This window comes from Anastrepha obliqua, chromosome 1 (assembly GCF_027943255.1).
Source record: "Anastrepha obliqua isolate idAnaObli1 chromosome 1, idAnaObli1_1.0, whole genome shotgun sequence".
Lineage (NCBI taxonomy): Eukaryota > Metazoa > Arthropoda > Insecta > Diptera > Tephritidae > Anastrepha > Anastrepha obliqua.
Window position 1 is genome coordinate 86307742 of NC_072892.1, and position 23143 is coordinate 86330884.

General features: G+C 35.6%; 1 protein-coding gene across 1 annotated transcript in view; it reads right to left on the bottom strand.

The window, feature by feature from the left end:
- LOC129235795 (uncharacterized) overlaps nucleotides 1–14411 on the bottom strand; it is a 145143-nt gene extending 130732 nt beyond the window's left edge. The window contains exon 1 of the mRNA XM_054869836.1: nucleotides 14357–14411. Within this exon, the coding sequence (XP_054725811.1) occupies nucleotides 14357–14411 (55 nt within the window). The remainder of the gene's footprint in view (nucleotides 1–14356) is intronic.
- Nucleotides 14412–23143: the final 8732 nt, after the last annotated feature.

A 23143-nucleotide genomic window follows, 5' to 3' on the forward strand; every position in this document is an offset into this window, starting at 1 on the left:
CGATTTCTTTGAAACTTTGGGAAATATTAGTTCTAGGTAAGATACATTCGAGCCTAAAAGGATTTTGAAAAATTTTCAAAATTGAGTCATCTACGCCATGTTGAAAATCGGGACCATGTTTTTTTCAAAAATCAATATTTCTTGAACCGTTGGATGGATTTCAATGCAATTTGCAGACAATATAGAAACAAATAAGTAGTTTAAATTAGTATTATGTTAAAAAAAAAATTTCGAAATTTTGACCAAAAAAAAATCAAAAAAATTGTTTGAATCAATTTTTAGTTGATTTGGCCAGTTTTTTAGATTTTCTGTTATACACGTAACGATTCCTTATGATTTAACCTTTAAACCTTTGGGGAATAGGTAGGTAGGTAGGTGAAATGGTTGAACTAATAAAAAATTAAATAACTCAAAAATACAATTAACATAGTTTTGTAGAGCAGAAAGACTTATATCGAATTAATTTTGACCCTTTGCCAAACAGCAATCAAACTGTTGTAAAATAAGAGAAAATATATGTAAATACCCTATGAACTTATTCTCCAGCAATATATTTTTACCAGAGGGAATATTTTCCCCTTTTCGTGTTCAATAATTTTCGGTAAAGAATAAATGAATTAACTTAAATTATGTATTTTTTAACTAGGTCGCTTAAAGAAATTAAATGCGTTTCCGCCAGTCGCCACGGCCATTGTCGCCGGCGGTAAACAATTTGTTGTGATGAAGATATAAATACTGTATAAAACTTACTAAGCTTTTTGCGACAAACCATTGCCCTTGGACTATAAAGCGATGGGAAATTGAATCAGCAACTGTCTACAGTCCGATGAGTAACAGCAAAGCTAGCATAAGAGCATTGAGAAATGACAATGTAAAAAATATACACTAAATGAGAGACCACTACAGATATACTTACATAACGCATATGCAAACAAAAGCAAAGATGTGCAGGAAATGCAAATGGCAGAAAGAGCGGAAGGAGTTGTTCCTCGGTTGTTCACAAAACGAGCGTCAAACCGCTAGTATATACATATGTCTGTACATGGGTTTTCAAGTCAGCAGTGCCATGGAAATGATATCTATCGTATGCAATTGCATCGTGTGCGCAAATATTTGTATGTGTTAGTGCTGAATAAACAACAACCAGCAGAAATGGAAGCAGCAAATAGAACGACGCAACAGTTTAAACACACAACAGTGCTTACATATCTAACCGCAAAAGCTATGGAAAGCCAAAGGGTTTGTCCGATGTGCGTGCAAAGAGTGAATACTTATTTAGGAGCGTAAACGGGCACACTGTAGATATATATGTACCTATACAAGTATATATTATACATAAACAAGCTCAAATGGAGAACTAAACAATATGTTCCTGTAAGAATTTGCAACGAAAGCTTGGTATTTAATTTAGAGGAATAAATCTAGCGATTTGAAAATAATTTAATAAGTTTGTTTTCTCATTGTTTTTCTTTTTACTGTTATTAGTATACTGAGATTCTTACAGGCTACTAGATTAATTACACATTTTAATAAATTCAGTTTGAAGTTGTGTACTTGTACACTTAAATTAAAGTCAATAACTTCAAAATACTTATTCCATGGCACAACTTTTGTATATGATAAGTTTATTATGAGTAGAGACAGATTTGTGCAAGGCGATCAAAACAGTTTTAACATATCTAAATTTGCGATTATATGCATAAGTATATAATTGGCTCTGGCGACCGCCGTTGAGATGGTGCGTGACCACCATTCGGAGTCATTCGGAGGGCGCAGGTTCGAATCTCCATAAAACACCATTATTAAGAATAACAAAAAAATCAAGAAATGTTTGCCTTGTGGCAATAAAATATTCTTTCAGCGTTAAAAAATACTAGCAAACAGTTTGACATGCTAGTAAGAGAATTGGAGGCTAAGCCAAGGCTGGAGCTGAAAAAGCTCTTATCTGATGTCCAGCGAGGCGAAGGGGCCAATAGATTAATAACGTTCGGACTTCCGCAAAGAAGTGGGTATAAATGCAAGAGTATGAGCGCGATATGAGCTCGATTACCTATTTGTCATTTATTAATGTACATGAAGATATACATAGAGATGAAATATGAAATTCTTTGTACAATTTTATCCATAGACTTGGGCTGACCTTAAAAGTCAGACTAAACTAAGAGAATTCAATCGACTGTATCCTACTGATGGCCCCAAGTGGAACGGTACTTGGAATAGCTATATCTACAACACAATCTGTAACAGCAGCAGCAACTACACAACAAACAACTACACCATCAACAACAGCAACAAATCTACATTATCAACAATAACTTCCATAAAAAAACACCAATGATGAAAAAAGCAAACGCGTACGTTCACAAACGATTATACGTATAAAGAAATAAGTATGCAGACGAGCGCTGCCAGATATTAAAAAGTTAGCTTAAAATATATAAAAAATACTTTTTGTATAAACGCTGTTATTTGTTATATTTTTGAGACTGTTACAATACTATTTTGAAGTTTTCAAAATTCTCGTTGATTTTTGATAAAACGTCTTTCAAGCAAGTTTCCGTGGCCAACAATTGGCCACCGAGATCTTGTGATTTAAGTCCTAGAGACTTTTTTCTTAGGGGCCACGTGAAAAAGAAGGTATACGCCAATGGCCCAGGGTCAATTTAAGACCTCAAAGATGGAATTCGAGAACATAGGGCAGCCACTTTGCAATTCGGTTATGGAAAATTTCATGAAAAGGATATTGTTCTGTAAACGTGGTCGTGGTGGTCATTTGCCTGATGTTATTTTCCACAATTAACGGCATACCTTCCTCTTTACAATGAAATAAACATCCGATCATTTATATAAAAAAATAAAATTTTTCTTTGAATATCAAAATAACACCCCTTATTGGAAAACCCGTTTTATATAAAATGGTGTACATTTTTGGCTGTTTAGCCGAGTTTCTCCTCCTAAAAGCAAAATACAAGTAGTGCTTAGATTTAGATGGTTTTTGAAACTTTAGGAAATAATAGTCTTATATGAGCTACTTTCCAACCCGAAAGGAATTTGAAAAGTGTTCAAGCTATTTTCAGCTATGCCACTTGTAAAATCTACTCATATTTTACTTTTCGAATGTACTAGTTCCGAAGCTGTCCAGCGAATTTTAATCAATTAAGCAGTTTAATATAATATTATCAAAAAAAGTTTAACATTTTGTCCAAAAACTAAATTTTGTTTTGTAATTTTTCCACTTATGTAGCAAACAATTTTAGTCAGATAGATAGACTATGAAATTTCGATCGTGTTAGTGCAAACTAGCACTGCACCCAAAAGTTTCATTATTTTTCATTCACAAGAGATATGAACTGTCATTTTTCGGCAATGTTACCATGGGCAATTCCTCTAATCCGCTTAAATTATGAGAATTAAGTCAAGTTGGTTATCCGCAATTGTTGCCCTTAATTCCTGAGTTAATTCCGTATTAAGTCGTTAACCCCAATTGACTATTAGGGACAAGAGGTTCCAGTGAGAAGAAGCTCAGAAAATAAGTCGATAATTGGGAATCTTTATTTGTATACCTCAGAGCCACTTAAGGGGTAATAGGAACGAAATAAAAAGGTCATGTTTTCAGCACGCCTTCAAAACTCCTATTTTGTTTTGATTTTAATCACATTCTTCTTGAAAATACCCTTTAAAATAAACTTTTCAAGCAAATTGGTGTAATATAAATATATTTTTTAATAAAAATAAAGTCTCGAAAGCAAAATTAGTACAATTTATTGAAAATATGTTATATAATGTTGGGCAAAAATAATCAACCGATCGGCAGATGTACATATAAATTTTTCAAATGGCGTCCTAAGTCAACCCTATTTGACATTTGCGAAATAAACAGCCGAAGTATACAAATAAAACTTTCCCTCACCTACTTATAAAACAATTGTTTGCTTTAGTAAAAAAGTGATAAAAAAATAATATCGATTAATTTGGCGCCAGATTTTATATGTATATTTATATGCAATTTGCTGAAAACTCTTGTTATAAAAACAACTCAGTCGATCTAGGGCCCTCTTACTTTAAAGGCGTTGATTGTGCAGTTATTTTCTCCCTGCAGGGACTTTGCACATGCATTTACGTAAATGCAGGACTTTTAACCAAGCGTCATAGTAACACCTACAACAACAAGTGATAAAGGTGAAGTTTGTTTTTTATACCGCGCGCTAGCCCAAGCAATCTTGGTCCAGGGAAATATTTGGCCAAAAACCGTGCCGGTCGCTTTCAAGCAAATACAAGGATAAATTCATGTGCATATGTGTGTATAATATGTGTGTGTGTTTATGTGATTGTGCCTTTTCCGCAAACATCACGATGCGAATGCTTTGGCAGAGTCAATTCGCGGTTGAGAAAAACTGCAATGCTGCGAAAGCAAAATCCCACTCAAGCGAAAAAACCGCACACATACCGAAACACACAAGTAGAGGAAGGCGAAATTAAAATCTGAAGTTGAAAAGTGCAAAAAATACAAACATCTCGGTGGTAAGGCTGTGATGCACATACATATGTACATAATTCTGCTCAGAATTAAAAAACCGATGCCATCTATATACGTGTATATATAATATGTATGCACACATGCATGCATGTTTGCAAAGAGCAGGCCAATCCACAATTATAAGCCCTTTTTTACAAACCAAAAAGCCACAGCAGCACGCATTGCGAGTGTCAGAAGCACTTCAAAGTTATATAAGTGCATTTATAAGTACACAAGACGAAACAGGTGATGAATCTTATATCTATGGTACATAAGCATATGAGCCGAAAACAAAAGAGCAATCATCAGTATGGGTGTTCCAAGACGAGCCTAATCTAACAAATTCTAACTAAAATCATAGGGGTTTGGGAAAATCTGGTCACGTCGCAACTGCGCCACTAGAGAAATTTAAAAGTGTCAATTCTGAATGGTACACAACCATTTGTTTGCCAAAAGTTTTCAAAGAAATAAAAAAAACCCGATCGCCGAATCCAACATACGAATTATCCTTCACAAAGGCAATGCGAGCTCCCACGTATCGGCTCACACAAGGGTTTGAGTACTCAAAAAATCGAATTAATGGATCATTCGCCTTACAGCCTTGTCTTAGAACCCAATGATTTCTTTTGGTTCCAGAAAATCTAAAATTAAATGCGAGGTCAACGTTTTTCAAAGCCTAAAGAAGCTGTTGAAACCTTTAAACAACTCGTTTTGGAGGTATCCACTTCTAAGTAGCAAAAGTGCTTCGCAAAATTTTTTAAACATACTGTTTACACCGCACTACGGCGTGATTTAAATAAAAGTTTTGTAAAAGATCACAGTTGCCACTTCATCGACCATAGTCATGCATAAGTATTTGGGGAATAAGTTCGTAGCGTTTTTAACGAAAACTTTTATTTAAACAAGAAACAAAAATTATATCAATGAGTTAATTAATTAATCCCATCTCACGACCAGTTTATTGATGCCGCTCCGCCAAAAATTGCCTGAGCTGCCATTCAAGCTGGAGTGCAGCTTTAACGACTTGTGCAACATGCGACCTGGCGTTCGCGTGAAGGAGTATGGTTTCACCATGTCGATCAGATTTTTTCAGTCGAAAAGCCTCATTCACGCGGTGTAGTTGGGCAATGTAGAACTTCTGGTTGACCGTGGCATACTTTTTGAGCATTTCCCAGTGCACCATCCCCTCCCAGTCTCCCAAACACATATCATGATCTTCTTTCAATGAAGAATTCTAATTCAGAAGGCCTTCCGCTACGGAACGTATCATCGACGTCAAAGTAGCCATTTTTGCTGTCTCCGTGGTGTAGAGTTGCTTATAACACCTTCTCCATACACGTTGCAAATGTCCCGAGCTGCTTCGGCAGTGTTTTGGCCTCGATTAAAAGCAAAGAAGAGCAGGTGCCGAAAATGTTGATTTTTGCCTCCTGGGTATTCCATTTCTAAGCCTCAAAACTATTAATAAAAAATTAAATAACTCAAAAATGCAATTAACATAGTTTTGTAGAGCAGAAAGAGTTCTATCGAATGAATTTTGACCCTTTGCCAAACAGCAAACCAATCGTTGTAAAATAAAAGAAAATATAAAAACGCTAAGAACTTATTCCCCAACGTAATACTTAAGGTATGTAGAGGATTGGCTTTGGACCTGGCGAACTAAAATGAAGTAAGTGCCTGGACAAACGCTTTATCTGGGAAATACAGGTCCTTGCATAAACGTTTAAATAAGTTTGAAAACTTCAACCTACATTTGCTAATGAACCAGAAATCTGATTAAAGCTAATCTACAAACTCAAATTACACGATCTGCTCAGCTAATATCGATATCATACAAAAGGGACAACATCAGTTTCACCGTGATATGTCAAAAACTCAAGTATTCAGAGAGATATTCAAATATCTATGGTTGATAACGAAATTGATAGTAGCAGAGAAAAATATCTCAAAAATTGCTGACCCACCCGAAACCTCTCATTGTAGCTCTCGGACACACAATCACCATCAGCACATCACTTCTGGAGATACGTGGATCAAAAAGAGTCCACACAACGAGCTAACCAGCAGGTAAATAAGATTAGGCCATAAACAAGTAATTAATTTTAACTGCGAATCACTTGAAAAAAATTCAGAATGGGATTCAAAATGCGAGCAGCTGTCCCGTAGCGCACCGTGTCATTGCTTCTTCATTATACAAAATACCATCAAAAGCAGGGTTCGCATTCACTACTTCGTAGCAGCAATATTACCGAAAACATTACTCTACTCTCGCTAAAACTCTGAACTTGAACAGATAAGTAGTGGAGCAGGTAGCGCAATCTCTTGATGTCTTCCTGGAAATATCCTGCCTGTAAGTGCATATGATATATGATTTGCCATAGAATGTGATATAGTGCCATATTCCAAATAATAGACCTATATAAATAATAAGTCATTTAAAAAATAGTTAAGGTATCAATAGGGTTCAGGAACTATAAAAAAATATTATTTTAAGTTGTATTCAACCATACTTGCAACTTGGAGAATGTGGGCACAAATAATTTGTCGGTTATATTTGCAGTGTAACACCGCAAAACCGCATACAAAATGCACTAACCAAACAAAAACGAACTCTGCTGAAGTACAGCTACTACTCCCATAGCTACAACAAAAGTGAGGGTAGTAGCATTAGCTGAAGTACACATAAATAATCTCGCACTCCGGCCGATTCTACGTTTTCTGCTACTACTCCAACTACAGAGAGTACTGAACATTTTTTTTTGACTAATTTTGCTACTAGATCAGAGCACTAACGAAACGTAGATTGAAGCGAAGTGAAGCAATTGATCGCGCGTTTTGCGCTCCCTGCTCCACTACTTAAACACTAGGTTAAATATGACAGTAGAGAGCGTGTCCTTGTTTCCCACCTGTGATAACAACAAATGAGTCCGAAATGGCAAAAAAACAACCCAGCTGTAAAATTTATAAGAACTACGTAAATGGTCGTTTAAGGAAATTCAAAAGATCCAATTCCACTATAAATTCATCACTCACTTTCCCAACATTGGGATTGCATAAAAATGTACAACAGGTCAATTTGTCACTGCTGCAGATGTATACATGCCTCGAGGAAGTTAGAAATGGATTAAGGAGCCCAGCAATTGGCACAAAATCTATCAGATTGGACAAAATGACATAGCAGCAAACACAACTCATGGTGTGTGCTTTTTGTACTCGGAAAATATCAGTGGTATATGCGGTTTAAAAAATGGGCCCTCTGTACAGCGTTCGGCACACGAAGTGTAACCAACTTCAGACCGCTCGCGCAGCTAATGCACACGACTTGAGCGAAATTCTCGACGAAGTGCCAATCAAATGGCAAAAGAACTGAAAATATCTGACCGTAGCATCGGCCGCGTATCGAAAAATGATCTCAATGTCAAGATCCTTAGGAACATGATCTCACACCAAAGAAGCAACAAGTCAGACATGAGAGAGCGAAGGAGTTGCTTCGCTTAACCGAAAGCGGTCAATTTCCGAAAATTCTGTTTTTTGACGAGAAGATTTTTCAAATTAAGCAATTCGTAAACTCCCAAAACGATAGGGTTTATTTGACCGACGTTCATACAAGAATTTGAGTCATTGATTGGCCACCAAAAGGCAGTACCCGCCACAGATAATGGTTTGGACCGCTGTAATCGCAGATAAATGCTCCCCAATTTTTTTTATCGAACTTGGCGTCAAGATAAATGCGAAATATTGTCGAGAAAGAATTTAGGAAATTGTCTTGAAGCCGTGGGCAGACAAATATTCTGCAAGTCACAGTCGGGCAGCTTGCGATTTGTTACTGGACCGTCTCAAGGCCACAGTCAAGGGAAAAGGTGGTCATATCGAGCAAAAGTAAATTGATTCTTAATTTTGTATTATTTTCACACATTTTTTACTTTGAATTGAAATTTATGGGTGTCATTTTTCAAACGGTCAAAAGAATGTGAAAATGTTTAATGTTAAAGAGTTCCTCACGTAAAGCACTAGGTGCGTTGCCTACCTACACATATCCTTATGTTTGTATGTGCATATGCAAATAAGCAATACTTCCTATCCACTCGGGGTAGAAAGGAAGCAGCTTGGTGCGCTGGCAGTTAGCCCACTCGTGACTGTCACTCAAGTGTCGGTCGCATCAGACCCGTTGATGCTGAGTTTGAGATTTGCATGTGACAACATTGAATATGTGCCACGTCGTGTCATACCATCCAAAAGCGCCTGGAGGTCGCATGCATCAAATGTACTACGAGTATAAGCACTAACACCCATGGACACAATAATAGATACGCAATATTTGAAAGAGTTTTGACCACTTTTTTTTTATTTTCTTAATTTCAACTATTTTTTACAAAAGTAGAGTTCATTTGGCGGCCGCCGTAGCCGAATGGGTTGGTGCGTGATACCATTCGGAATTCACAGAGAGGTCGTTGGTTCGAATCTCGGTGAAAGCAAAAATTAATAAAAACATTTTTCAATAGCGGTCGCCCCTCGGCAGGCAATGGCAAACCTAGTGCAAACCGAGTGTATTTCTGCCATGAAAAATCTCCTCATAAAAATATCTGCCGTTCGGAGTCGGCTTGAAACTGTAGGTCCCTCCATTTGTGGAACAACATCAAGACGCACACCACAAATAGGAGGAGGAGCTCGGCCAAACACCTAACAGAAGTGTACGCGCCAATTATTTAATTTTTTTTAATTTAATAATATAGTTCATTCGATAGGAAAAACTATATGAACAAAAATTTTAAATTTGTACCAAAATTTAAACAAATTCGACAAATTTTCAGAATTTTTAATTATAACTAAAAAAATAATATGTACCTATCTATGTATAGGAATGCAATTTTATAACTCATTAAATTTTAGTAATGGGTGTTGCTTTTAGCGGCATGCGAAGTATCGATGTTTATAACTGTGGTTTGACAACTGGAAATCGCAAACTGTGTTGATATTTCTGTTCAGTAAGGTTTGGCACGATGACTTGAATGAATTTAAAGCCAGAACAACGCATGCAAGTTGTGGAAATTTATTTCGAAAAAAAAAAATAAATCTGTTCGCGGAGTTCATAGCGCGAAGTGTTGATAAAGACCCCGAAATGACGATTTGTCATTGTTCTCAACTTCTTGGCCTTTGTCCGTTGACTGTGTGGAAAATCATACTTAACTTATATATATATATAGAATCAGCGCAAACGCCCTTTCTGGGTGTTTGGCCGAGCCCTTCCTAGTATTTGTGGCAAGCTCTTGATGTTTTGCCACAAATGGAGGGGCCTACAGTTTCAAGCCGACTCCGAATGACAGATATTTTTTATGAGGAGCTTTTTCATGTCAGAAATAAACTCAGCGGTTTGCCTTTGCCTGCTGAGGGGCGACCGCTATTAGAAAAAACTTTTTCTTAATTTTGGTGTTCCACGGACACTCGAACCTGCGTCCTCCGAATGGCAGTCACGTACTAATCCAATCAGCTGCGGTGACCGAATAGGTACTTCCGTACCTATAAAACACCGCTCGTGCAAGGATTAAAGCCAAATAATTATCGTTTGTGCCGCATTTTTGCTGATTGGCTCATTCACATTTACTGTTCAGATTTATAGGAAATAGTAGTAAAAAATGTAATGAGCGAATGGAGCATGTAACTAATTTCTATGGCGGGCATCGTCGTATATCGTATAAAAAAATACCATGAAATTGTGTAACCGATTATAATAAACAAAACTTAATTCCAGCCATAGTTTTCAAGCTCTTATAGAAGCACCTAATATGAAAAGTGCCAGTTTGAAGTCCCTCAAAATTTTCGTCGATTTTTTCTCTGGAGGTATTACTCATTTTCTCCATAAAACGAATGCACATTTTTATCATACGCAGGAAATGTTCAACGCCGTAAAGGAAAAAAGTTTAAAAAATGTCAACCAAATGTTGTGAGCCAGTTAAACTTGCACTTTATTTTAAAATAAAATAATATATAATAATAGTATATTAAAATAATAATAAAAAATTAAAAAATAATAATTAATTTTGTCAAATTCTGATTAAAGCTTGAAATTTTAATCAAAATAAAACACACGGAACATCTCTATTCGATTGAATTACTTCTCTTCTGTTTTTTTAACTTTCATTCCTTCTTTACGAAAGTTTAAAATTTTTATGAAAATCTATCGAATTTTTATAGCTTTTGCAGCAAGTTTGAAAATTTGATTTATAAAATATGTGTTTTAGAAATATCTATATTTTTATATCCCGTATCTATTATTTTGATCATGGCTGTATACTTTCTATGTATTGTACGTGCATGCTGTTGCTAAAGCTGTTGGTAGTGTTGAGCAAACTTGATTTTTTTCATTTTTTTTTCTTGATATTTTAGCGTTTAAAGAAAGCTGACGCGCGCATGTCACAGTTGATTTGTTTACTGATGAATTCGTGAACGTGCAGTAAATGGGCTTGAGTGTATGTAGGTGTGAGAGATTGTGCCACTTTATGGTTATGCAGCAAAGGCAGAATTTAATACACTTTCTTTTTGATACTTCACTTTAATAGGTAATGTGAGATACAAATGTAAATTTTAATTACCACCTTTGAGAAATTATGCACAGGCAACGAATTCTAGCAAAAATATCTACATAAGTAATTTACATAAAGTAAAGCATACCTTTGAATGAGCATCATTTTTTGCATATAATATATATGAATGCACATATGAAGGTATATATACAAACATACATAAGTGGTACTAATTCATCTTAAAATAAGATTGGATTACATTTTAGAGTAGTTTTTCTTTCAGTTAATGGTGTCAGTACTGCTCTCGGAATAAATGTAAAGAAAAAGCGTGTTTTTTTAGAAGTTTAAATGCAATTAAAACTCAAAGAAAAGTTTTAAATATCAATGAGTTTTACTTCATTTGGCATTTGTGGCTTGAGCATTTGAATATCATTTCGATCACGTAGCCGCTACGGCTGGTGCTCTCATGGCTTCCAAGTGCTCAATTCTATCCAATTTATTGGCGTAAGTAAAGGAGTCAAAAGTAAAGAAGTCCAACCCATCCAAAGCGGCAATTATTTTTGTTCAATATAAGATATGTGCAGGTGAAGTTTTGAATCAATAACGTTAGGCGTCTTTGCTTCGCAAGTGTTACCAAGCTGCAAATAGATGAAGCAACCACATATATATGTTGGTAGCACTAAAAAAATAGCAGTGGTTTGTTGGTGGATGATCTACTGTCACATATTTAGCTGTTCTTTCTCAGTTTTGAGTCTATAAATTAAGGAGTAGGTCTCAAATTGATACCATATACACCGATTTTTCGAAAGCATTCGACACGGTTTCGCACAAAATACTCAAAACTTTTGTGTAAACTTCTGGAGTACCACAAGGTAGCATTCTTGGCCCTATCTTGGATATACTTTTCCCCAATGAAGCTGATCGTTGCTTCAAGTATTCTTAATATTTACTCTATGCAGACTATTTGAAACTTTTTCGCAGAATCTCCTGCCTATCAGATACATTGTTACTACAGAAAGACTTGAATGCTCTGAGAGATTGGGCTCTGCAAAACAAACTATGTTTTAATATCATACTAGTAAGTGTTATTATATGTCATTTTCCAATTCTAATCCCATTTCCTCAATTTATTATGTTTCAAATGTAACTCTTGCCTCAGTCAATGCAATTCGTAATCGTGGCGTTATTTTTTTCTCGTCTCTTAGGTTCGTTTTCCATATTAACTGTATTATTCCGAAAGCCTATGCCAACTTAGCTTTTTGGCGACGCTTTCTTAGTGATTTTAAAGACCCATGCTTAGTGATTTTAAAGACCCATGCTCCTTTAGTCCGTTCGAAATTGGAGTATGCCTCCGTCATCTGGAATTTGATGTGCAAGATGAAGTCCAAAATAAACAAAACTGAGCTAAAATAGAAACAACAGAAGCTTTGTTCCGATAACTTCGAGTTTTTATTCTGGCCTCGATACACTGTTTTGCACGATCTAAAAGCTTTTCGAAAGAGTGTTTCAGGTCATTGAGCGGACTGTCCTTCAGGATATCGGTACAAGCCTGGATGGCCTCTACGGACGCAAAACGTTTTCCTATCATGGCCAAATGCAATTTTCCGAATAGATAGAAGTGACAGGCCATATCAAGCGAATATGGTAAGTGATTGATGATTAAAATCGATTTCTAGTCAAAAAATCAGTCACAAGAATGGATCAATGAGATGATGCATTATCATGCAAACAACGCCAGCTTCCTCTTTTTGAGTAATTTTTTTATTTTCATCTCGAAATCTATTGATTAAAGAAGTAAAGATGATTTTCAGTAAAAGTCTACAAAGACAAGATGCCATTTAGTGAAAAACAGGTTAAGTAAAAAAATGAAATACCACAATATTTCACTTTTTCCAAAACATTCTATTTTAGTCTAAATTTTTTAAGTTTAGGACACGTGGAATAGGCCTACTGGGAATATGGTACTACGTCCCAAAATAAAGCACAACGTATATACCCCTTCTACTGGGTGGCCGAAAGGCTAGATAGATCGATAGATTTGAGGTTTACACTTCGACCTCATGGCCTTTTGTACCCTCTACATATCACAGTACCTCATCTAAACCCAGTTCCCTCGTTTAACGATTTTTTTTTTTTGACATTTCGAAAGCATAGGCTTTTAACAAGGATATTCCCAGTATTTTCGATTCCACAGCCGTTTTAGCAGGTAGAGTCAGATTCGTCACGCGGCCACCCTCAAAACTTTAAACTCAATTATCTCAAAACTACTTTTTTTGGGCCTGGTGTTGTCAAAAAAAAAAAAAAACTATTTAACCGAATCGTCTAAAATTTTAATATTTTGTTCACAACATCAATGGCTATCGCCCGAATAAAAATGAAAAAAACCCGATTTTTAGAGTGTGAAATTCAAAACCGCGCCATTTTGTCAATTTTTATTCTAGTACAGGAAAGAGCTGCAGTCATACTGATTAATGACTTTTTTGGTTTTTGTGTTTCATATAAATAGAAGAGCCAAAATGGATAACAGCGTTCAGATCCAAAGCAGCGCCATTTTTTTAATTAAATTTTTTTTTTCATTTTTGTATGTAAAAGACGGTAAATAAAGCCTAAAAAATTCAAATTTCGTTTTTAACTTTTTTTATTGTAAAAAAAAATCCTGAAAATACCCTAAATTTTCGAGCTCTAGACCACCGGGAGTCTAAAAGAGAGAGTTAAGTGTATATTATATGCCTTTATTTTGGCTGCAATTGGTCGAGATGACTTTACTTTATCCGCGCCATAGCGCTGCACTCAAGGTGTATTGGAGTCCCGGGGGACTAGTCGCAGAAACCACAAGAGTCGCAGAAACCAGTCGACCATATCCCGATCCTGTGCAGATGACTGGGCAACCTGCAATGGCCTGTGGGAATACCCGTGAGCATTCTCAGTTTAGCAGTATGAGTTTCCTAAACCTCTTTTGATTGTGTCGATAATGTTTTGTAAAAACAGTTTTAATAATCTGTGGACATTAGGGATACTTATACATATCTTAGGGATACATCCGTCTTTGATAAAAATATGTTTTTATAAGGTATGATCATTCCGTTGGGAAAAAACATCAAATAATATTATTTGAGGTAATTTGGAGATACCAACATTTAAATTTCGCCTTCGATCGAATAAATAAGATCCTTTTTTTCAAAAGTTTGCCATTGCCTACTGAGGGGCGAGCTCTTTAAGAAAACTACTTTTTCTACGATTTGATGCTTCATGTCCAAAGGTGAGTAGGTGAATGGCATGGAGGAGGTAAATAGAATGATCATATAAAACTTTTTACACTTACCATCCAATAAACTGATGCTGAGTAAGAACACGTGTGGACCCAATGTGAATTTCATTTTTATTCCACTTCACTCAGTTGTTCATATGTCGCACATACTGTGAACGGCCTCGACCTTTAGGAGTTTTCTATTTTTCACCTGTCCTTCACTTTCTTACTATTATTAGCTGACGCTCATCTCAAATTAGTTAGATTGTTTTGTATTCTTGGCGGCTTCAGATTAGTTTCCAGATAATTTTTACTACTTCATACTCGGCTAAAACTGAAACATTAAAGAAAGATGTAAGTTAGAAAACTTTAGTTTTAATTGTACACATAAAAGAATTAGTTTGAGAAGCATAATTATGTAATATTATCGTTCTAAAAAAATTAGTTATTGCTTAGAAAATGTTTACATTACTTCCGTTTATGAATTCGCTTATTTGAACAAGAATTTTATTCTTTTAGGGAGGCAAAATAGGTTTAAGTGACTCAGTTTTAGACCAGTGACCCAGTGTTGTTTTATACCCACGCGGACAGCATACAGCAATCAATATAGATAGACATTAATGAGAAAATCATCTTAGATACTTAAGGACATTATTATTCTATATCTAATTTGTTATTCTATAATATTCTAAGAATAATGTAATTGAATAGCCTCAGCAGGTAGTACCTGGCATAATTGAAACAATAAAAATATATACATTTTTTTTAATTAAAGGAAAAGGATGAGAATTTTTATTAGGAATAGAGACGAAAATTCGTAAGAAACCTAGTTTTTGGTTAAAATTTTAATAATAGTTAAAAAAACAATCAAGTGCCCGAACTAACATTTACAAAAAGGTGGGCATACAAGCAAAACATGTTTTTCTTAAATAATCGAAAATAATAAGATCTACTATCTCAAAAACGGCTAAGTTCAGGACATCATACCATTAACCAAATTAATTATTGTAGAAGTTAGTTAAATAATAACATCCTCAAGTATCTGGGTGACTGCCTTCGGCAGGCAATTGCAAACCTCCGAGTGTTTCTTCCATGAAAAGCTCCTCATAAAAAATATCTTCTGTTCAGAGTCGGCTTAAAACTGTAGGTCACTCCATTTATATCTAGGGCGTCTTTCTCAGTAACACCCTATACATACATACACACATCTGTAAATAGAAAAGTGATTGAGCACCTGTGTATTTCTTCCAGTAATTTCTACAGTCATTAATAAATTGTGATTTTGATGGGCTTCTTTCAGGCGCTACTTAAGAAATGTAGTCTAGTGTTTCTATTAGTTTTATTTTATTTGTTTATTAAGCTAACGAATATAGGGTTTTTTAATAGGTGCGTTTCAATTTTTTTCCGATAGGGAGGGCGAACGACGGAATATTTTTTTATTTTTCGCTTGTCCTTTGTAAACTTCATTAGTATACATTTCATCATGGAACGCTACACACTTGAGCAACGATTGCAAATTGTGCAAATTTTTTATGAATATAATCGTTCTGTTGCTGATACTTTAAGAGCATTACGGCCATTTTACGGTCCATTTAAAAAGCCGTCCCGTTTTGGGGTTATGTGAAGTCATTGGTCTACAGTAACAAGCCGGCGACGATTTGTGAGCTCAGAGCCAATATTGAACCCGAAATTGCTGGAATTTCGGCCGATTTATGCAAAAGTGTGGTCGAAAATTGGGTTCAACGATTGGACTTCGTAAAACGTGCACGCGGTGGTCATGCAAAAGAAATCGAATTTCATACTTAAATGTATATGTTCAAACTCGATAATAAAAAAAAAATTAGTTAAAAAAGTCAAACCGTTTGTGTTTTATTCAGAAAAGTTCAGTAGTTGAAGCGCTCTTACTGAAAAACCCTGTATAATAGATTCTTATAGATTAAATAAATTTATTTTAAGGTTAATGGGCATTAAAAACAGGAAGTACACTTAAACTCTTTCTAATAAATATGGAAAAATTTTAATAGTTGATCTTTTGAAAAACAAAAATCTAACTCAACAAGTTTAGAGATTTTATTAAACTCAATTAAGGCTCTAGTAATAGGAGCATTTTGAGCATAAGGAGATTTTGAAAGACCAACATAGAAGAACTCCGAACTACGCAGAGCTCTGGCCGGAATATTAAAGAAAATCCTCTCAAGAAGCACTGGACAGTCAACAGCACCTCGGATTAAGTCAAAAATGAAAGATAAAGATAGGATTATTATCCTGTTCTGCAATGATTTTAAGTTGATCAATAAGCATCGCGCGTAAATTACGCAACGCAAAATGTAAAAATACTTTCTGGATTTGCCCAATTCTAGCGGCATGGCACATATGATACGTATACTAAATGAAGAATGCAGACTCCAGTTTGGAACGCACAAACGCCGTATATAAAAATTTCAACGTATAAGGGTCGGAGAAATTGGATCTATGACGCCTAACAAAAACAAGCATGGCGTAAGATTTGGTAATAAAAAAATTTATAAGACTAGCAAAAGCAAGTTTCGATTCACATATTATACCTAAGTCTTTAATTTCACGTGAGTGTGAGTGTGCTAGATATGCGATAAGATGCGTCAATAACAGTGGCACGCTTAGAAAAGATAATTTGGTATGAAAATGCTCAATGTTTAAGAACAACATATCGCAAAATTTGTGATTTTTTGTGGGACTTAACCTTCCGAATGAGTCGTCAATTCAAGAAACTGGTTCTGTCGAGGATAAAAAAGGACTGGCAGACCAAAAACTCGACGTTCTGCCGCTGTAGCGTAAAGTTTTGCTGAACAACCTTCAACATCGCAATCTAGACATTCTCAACCAATAGGCCTCCTGTTCGGTGGATTTTATCTGTTCATAGTGGGCATTTAAATGATGTAATTTTTCACATATAACTGTCAAGAGCCGTATTTTAAATAAAAATAGTGTAACCTGAAGCAATCTAAATTTGTACACGTTTTATTTTAAGACAAGATCTAGGCGGACCTTTTACTTAAGACGACAAAAATGAGCAAATAAACTAATTTTCAGAAAAATTGGGCATTGCCGTAGTCCAATGAAATAAAACATTGCAGGACATTTTTCAAGTCCCATAAAAGCCACTGTTTAAGAATAGAACTTCATATTATTGCTATAAATACTGCAGCATACTTTTTAAATTATTTAAAATAAATAGCCTTACGATTACAAGATTAAAATTCAATTAAAAATGCATCAAGCAAAGTTTATTTTTATATGTAATTTATATCGATGCAAAAACTACTAAAAAATTTGCATAAAAATTTAAAATGCATTGCCTGACCCTTTTGCTAAGTTCATAAAATATGATGATAATGCATATATAAGGAGCATTAAATTTTAAAATGCACTTCCATGAATAAAATACAACAACAAATTTGGTAGAAGTCAAAAATTTGTACTTGCCTAGTGATGAGGCGATTATTACCATGGCAAGTTATGCATGGCGTGCTTTAGGGGAGAAGAGAAAAAGGAGAGTGAAAGTTTCGTAAAAATAGAAAAAAAGTAAGCATAGCAAAGGCATACGGCGTACGCTAACTAATAAATTATGCATATACATTTGCGTAAATGTATAAGCTACTAGCAGTTGCTTATATGGCGTCGTGTGACATTATTATCATCATAAAAAAGACATAAATCAGGTGTGCACATTTTTCTTCATAAACGCGACTGACGATGACGACAAACATATTGTACGAAATTGCGATGCTTTGCCGCTCAACTACCATAAAATATGGCCACACACAGAATGGCGAAAGGAAATGAAAAGCGCCAAAAAGTAGTACCTCGAAACAATGATGGGGAAATATAATAAAATAATGGAAGCGGCGACACCATCAAGGCGACAAGTACAAGGCACGCTCGATGGCTATTAAAGCCAGAGTAGAAGAATAGAAGAGGACGAAGATGAGAGAGTAACAATAACAGTAGAATAATGGAATGGTAGTGGGAGATTCAAGGCTGTGAACTTTGTTGAATCTGTTCTGCGCTTCGTTTTTTATGTGTCGGTGGTCTTAAATAATTTTCCTATTTCTTTACAGTTCCGCACTCTGGCATTTTCGAGAATTGATAGCATACCATGACTTTTTTTTATTTTTATTTATTTTTTTCGGTTATCTTAGAATTGTAACGCGAACAACAACGCGACTGTCAACGTATCTCAGAGTGATGAATGTCCCAGCGGATCACTGCTTTTGACTGCAAGATTTTTAGTGCAGTGAAGCGGCGAAATACTTGTCATCACCGAAAAAGTTTTTATTTGCTGGCGAAGTTGTTAAAAAAAGATTGCAGCCGTTGTATTTTGATTAACACTATGCACATTTTTTTGAATGCAGTAAAAGTACAAACAGCAACGAATGATATTTTTTTACAATTTAGTGAGCAAAAATCTTTCATATTTTGATTAATGTATTTTAACCTATTTCCATCAAGAACTTATATGCAAGAATCGCAACAGAACATATCCACTGTGATGAAAAGTGAGTTATCTATGAAAACGTCAAGTGAAAACAGTCATAGCTAAATCGTTGTGAACTTGCACAAATGTTGTCCAAGCCAGAATAGATGGACGGGAAGGTGTTTCTACTATGAACACTTAAATTAAGTCTACACTGTCAACAATTGGGTAGTCTGAAGGAACAAAACGTCCAGAATTGGCCAGCCTATGGGCCAATAGGTAAGAAACTGTGTTCCATTAAAGCCACGCCAGGCCACAAACATCGATAGTGACTCGCCAGATGCTCCTGGAGCTTGGTTAGAAGAACCACCAGCCTGTGGCAAATGATTTTGCCAGTGAAAAATTCTGTTCAAGGAAAACTTATGAAGAACGATTGTCCGAATTTTTTTCCAATAGGGACGACGGTTTCAATGCACAGACATAATGGAATTATCATGAAAGTGGCGACAATTTATCAAACAAAGCGGTGCATGTATGACTCAGTTCGCACTTTGCTATATGAAGGCTCCAAATATATGCAAAAATAATATATTTATCTTTACTGCACTTCTTATTATGCATCAAATAGCTTATAAACGCGCCGATTAACGATAGTTAAACTGCATAAACTGCAGTTAAGGAGTGGTGGAAAGAAGCTATCATATTGGAAAATCATATGGACTGAGATTTAAAGCATTTGTCAGGGTAATACCCACCCAAAAATTTTCGTTCGTACGTCTGATAGCTATATCGACAAGCTATTACTCTCATTACCAATAAGATTGTTTGATTCCAAAAATTTTCTAAAATGCACGCGGGTATATAAAGCTCGGTCCGGACCGAATTTAACCTTTCTTACTTGTTTTCTCGCTGATCCTAAAAAGTTTTTTATTTTTTCTGCAATAATTTTTACTGACAATAAAACAAAAAATATAGCTGCTACTACTGCTACAATTATGGTTCTACTTCTTCTTGACAGGCGCAATAACCGTAAACGGGATTTTGGCAGAGTTTAACAAAGCGCGCTAGTCGTTTCTTTCTCGTACTAACCGGCACCAGTTGGACACAAAAGAATCCTAGAGCTTCTCCACCTGATCTTTCCAACGAAGTGGAGGTCTTCCTCTCACTCTGCTACCACCAGCTGGTACCACGTCAAGTAATTTCAGAGCCGGAGTGTTTAAGCTTTTGCGCCATACGTTAGGACGGACATGATGAGAGCCTTCGTCGAGAGAGGACTTTACTATTCAATCGCGTACTTATTCCAAAGTAGCACTTGTTGGCAAGAGAGATTTTCCTATAAAAACACTGGATTTTTTAAAAATCATTACGTGTTTAATACTTGGAACCTTTAAAATGTTCGGATCGGCTCCAGTTTCGGCTGAAATCGGCCGGAGTCCGGATCAGTTCACTTTCGTGGTAAAAATCGATTTTCGGTCGTTCTCTAGTTATGATTCAAGCTGCCGTTGGAATGTCCGAATTTCTTACCATCAAACTCTTTTTAGTCTCAGTAGTTGATACCTTCAATGCCTTCCCCTTTTGCCCAAGGGTATCTCTATCGTGCGATATGTCACATGACGATCCTGTATTATGAATTGACACATTCTGGCACAGCAGCCGTTCTTGGATGGCCTTCTCGAAATTCATTCTGCCAGAATTACCGGACAAGCTTGGCGCTTCAATGTCACAAGTCAAAGTAAGTTGACCAATGCACACCTGTCTCAATAATCTACGTCGAAATAAATCGTAATAAATCATCGCACGAACATTTTCACAAGTTCATTCCATCTTTTGGGTGGGATAAATGTTTCAACTCACTACAAGAAAGATCAAATAAAGCTCGGAATTAAAACGTTACTAAAAAATACTATACTTTTCGATAAAAATATCGAATTACAGTACCTAGTGTTGCAAAGGCACAAAATATAAACATTTTCTAAGAAAAACGTTTCATCTATAAATATTACAGAACTTTTAAGACCCCATTCTTAAAATAAAGAATGTATTAATTTGTATTAACACAGCATCAGCCTACACGCTTTACACATTCCACAGAAAAGCGCCAGCCGCCACTAAATTCTTGCTTCTACAACAATCTAATTTAATTAACTCATACATTATGCAACTTGCAACTACATCACGATAATTAGTTTAGCAATAACAACTGCAACTTAATTTCGCTGAAATTGCTGACTCGTAAAGATAATATTAGGGCTATCCAGTTTATTTAATATTTCTGAATGAAAAATGTTGCAAATTAAATGAAAACAAATTTTTTACGCGGTTCTCACCACCTGTGTGTTGAATTTCCTGAAACTCTCCCCATCTTTTTGAGGATTTATTAAGCGGTACTAGCACAACTTTTATAATTCTCCTTGAAAGGCTATGGTATCGGAAATTTCACGCTTATTCAAACAAAAATACATTTTCTGGTGTTATTACTCTTTTTAGATGTCCACTGCGTAGTTGATCTGCAATGCTTGTTCAACTACGTTTAGTCTCTAAAACCCTCAGTGCACAATTGAGAATGAAGTGGCGGATCTCTTAATCGCTTTCACTATTTCCTTATAAATTTTTATTGCTGATAGGGCTTCCAAAACAAAAAATTTGATCAGTGCCGATACCATTTTAAAAAATAAATCCTCAACACAACTTCGAACTTTGCAAATAACGAATAAATTGACAGAGCGAATTTAATATTTCTAATTTGTTGAGATAAAAGTTTAAATATTAAAACCGCATATAAATTTTGATTTCTCTACTGGCTAAGGAAGTAACTATATTAAGGCTAAGGAAGTAACTATATTAATTTGAGCTGGATATTCCACATTTGCAATCTCGTAATCAGAATACACTTTATTTTGAATAATTCTATTCCCACGATAGTTAATGAAAACTCAATAGATTTAGAAGCACTCTATTTGTATTTCTCACGCCAACAAAAGCCACTGTTAATCCAAATACTGTTCCATTTGCTGTCTATTTGGAGGTCTTATTTCCGAATAAGAAGTAAGATAGATACTGTTGTATTTAACATATTCTAAAGATATTTCCAAAATTTGAGATTTTCTAATCTTGTTTTGCTATAATTCTCGCTTGTTTTTAATAAGCTCTGGTTATATGTAGTTATATACCATACATGAAAAAGCTCCTAAAAGAATCTCCCGTTCGGAGTCGGCTTAAAACTGTAGGTCCCTCCAGTTGTGGAGCAAGCAGCCAATTTTAACTGACAATTGGTTCAAATTTTATTAATTCTAATTAAATAATTCTTTATTAAGACACACTCTTTAACTATAGGCCTACCCCGACAATATATATTTAACGATTCCAAGTAGATGAAAAATATACAGTTACTGTTTAATTTCATATGTTTGCATATTACGTGATTTGGTTTGGGTAGCGATTGCTGTTGTTGCGAGTTCTTGGATGCTTGCTTGTGGGAAGATGATTTTTCCAAACTGAAACACTTATAGTGAAGTTGGTACGACGAATCATTCCTGCATTGTCTTTTTCACCTTTCAGAATTTAACAATACAACGCAGACAATGTTTCGAATAAGCACCCTTGAACAGAAAAAAATGTGGCCCTAGAATTAACATTTAAAAAAGGTCAATGCATAGCAAGAAATAATATTAAAAAAAAAATCAAATATATCGACGCCACATAACTGAACAAATTAATCATAAATGAAATGAAATTGAAATTTGAAAAAAGTAAGCCAAAAAGCAATGAGAGAATGGTAACTCCTAAAACACTCTAGCGAAAAAGCCCATTCCATTCGTAACTCTAGAAAGTAAACGGGTAGATAGACAAGGAGGAAAGGAGAGAAGTGGTAGAGAGATAGAGGTAGGATAGAAAGAGGCAGAGACAGAGACAGCTAGTACTGTGAGAATTTTCCAGATTCATTGGCAAATCTGAAAATATACTCCAGTTTGAGAGAACAAATTTTACTCATTCTCATGACATCAGGAACCCATTCGTAGCCTTCCTCTAATAAAGGTAGGACACACACAGCGAAAATACTCAGTGTTATACCCCTCCTCCTATAAGGCAAGCAAATAGGGTCCTCAATGGTTCCAATGGTGGTCATATGCTGACCCCATGGATTAGGTTTTGTAATAATACCGACCATAAACCGAACGTCTTTTCTACCAAGTTTTAGAAGAAAGCTCGACAGTTTTCTATTCGGGTTTGTCACTTATGTAAATTGCATACATAATTGCAGATTCTATTCATGATTCCTGTAGAACTGATTTCGATTATTGGTTTCGGTCGCTGTGGGGTAACCGCTGATCCGCAGTTGGCCAACTCATCGCCAATTTGATTTTTTTGAACACCACGGCGTCCTGGAACCCATTATAAATACAGCTTAT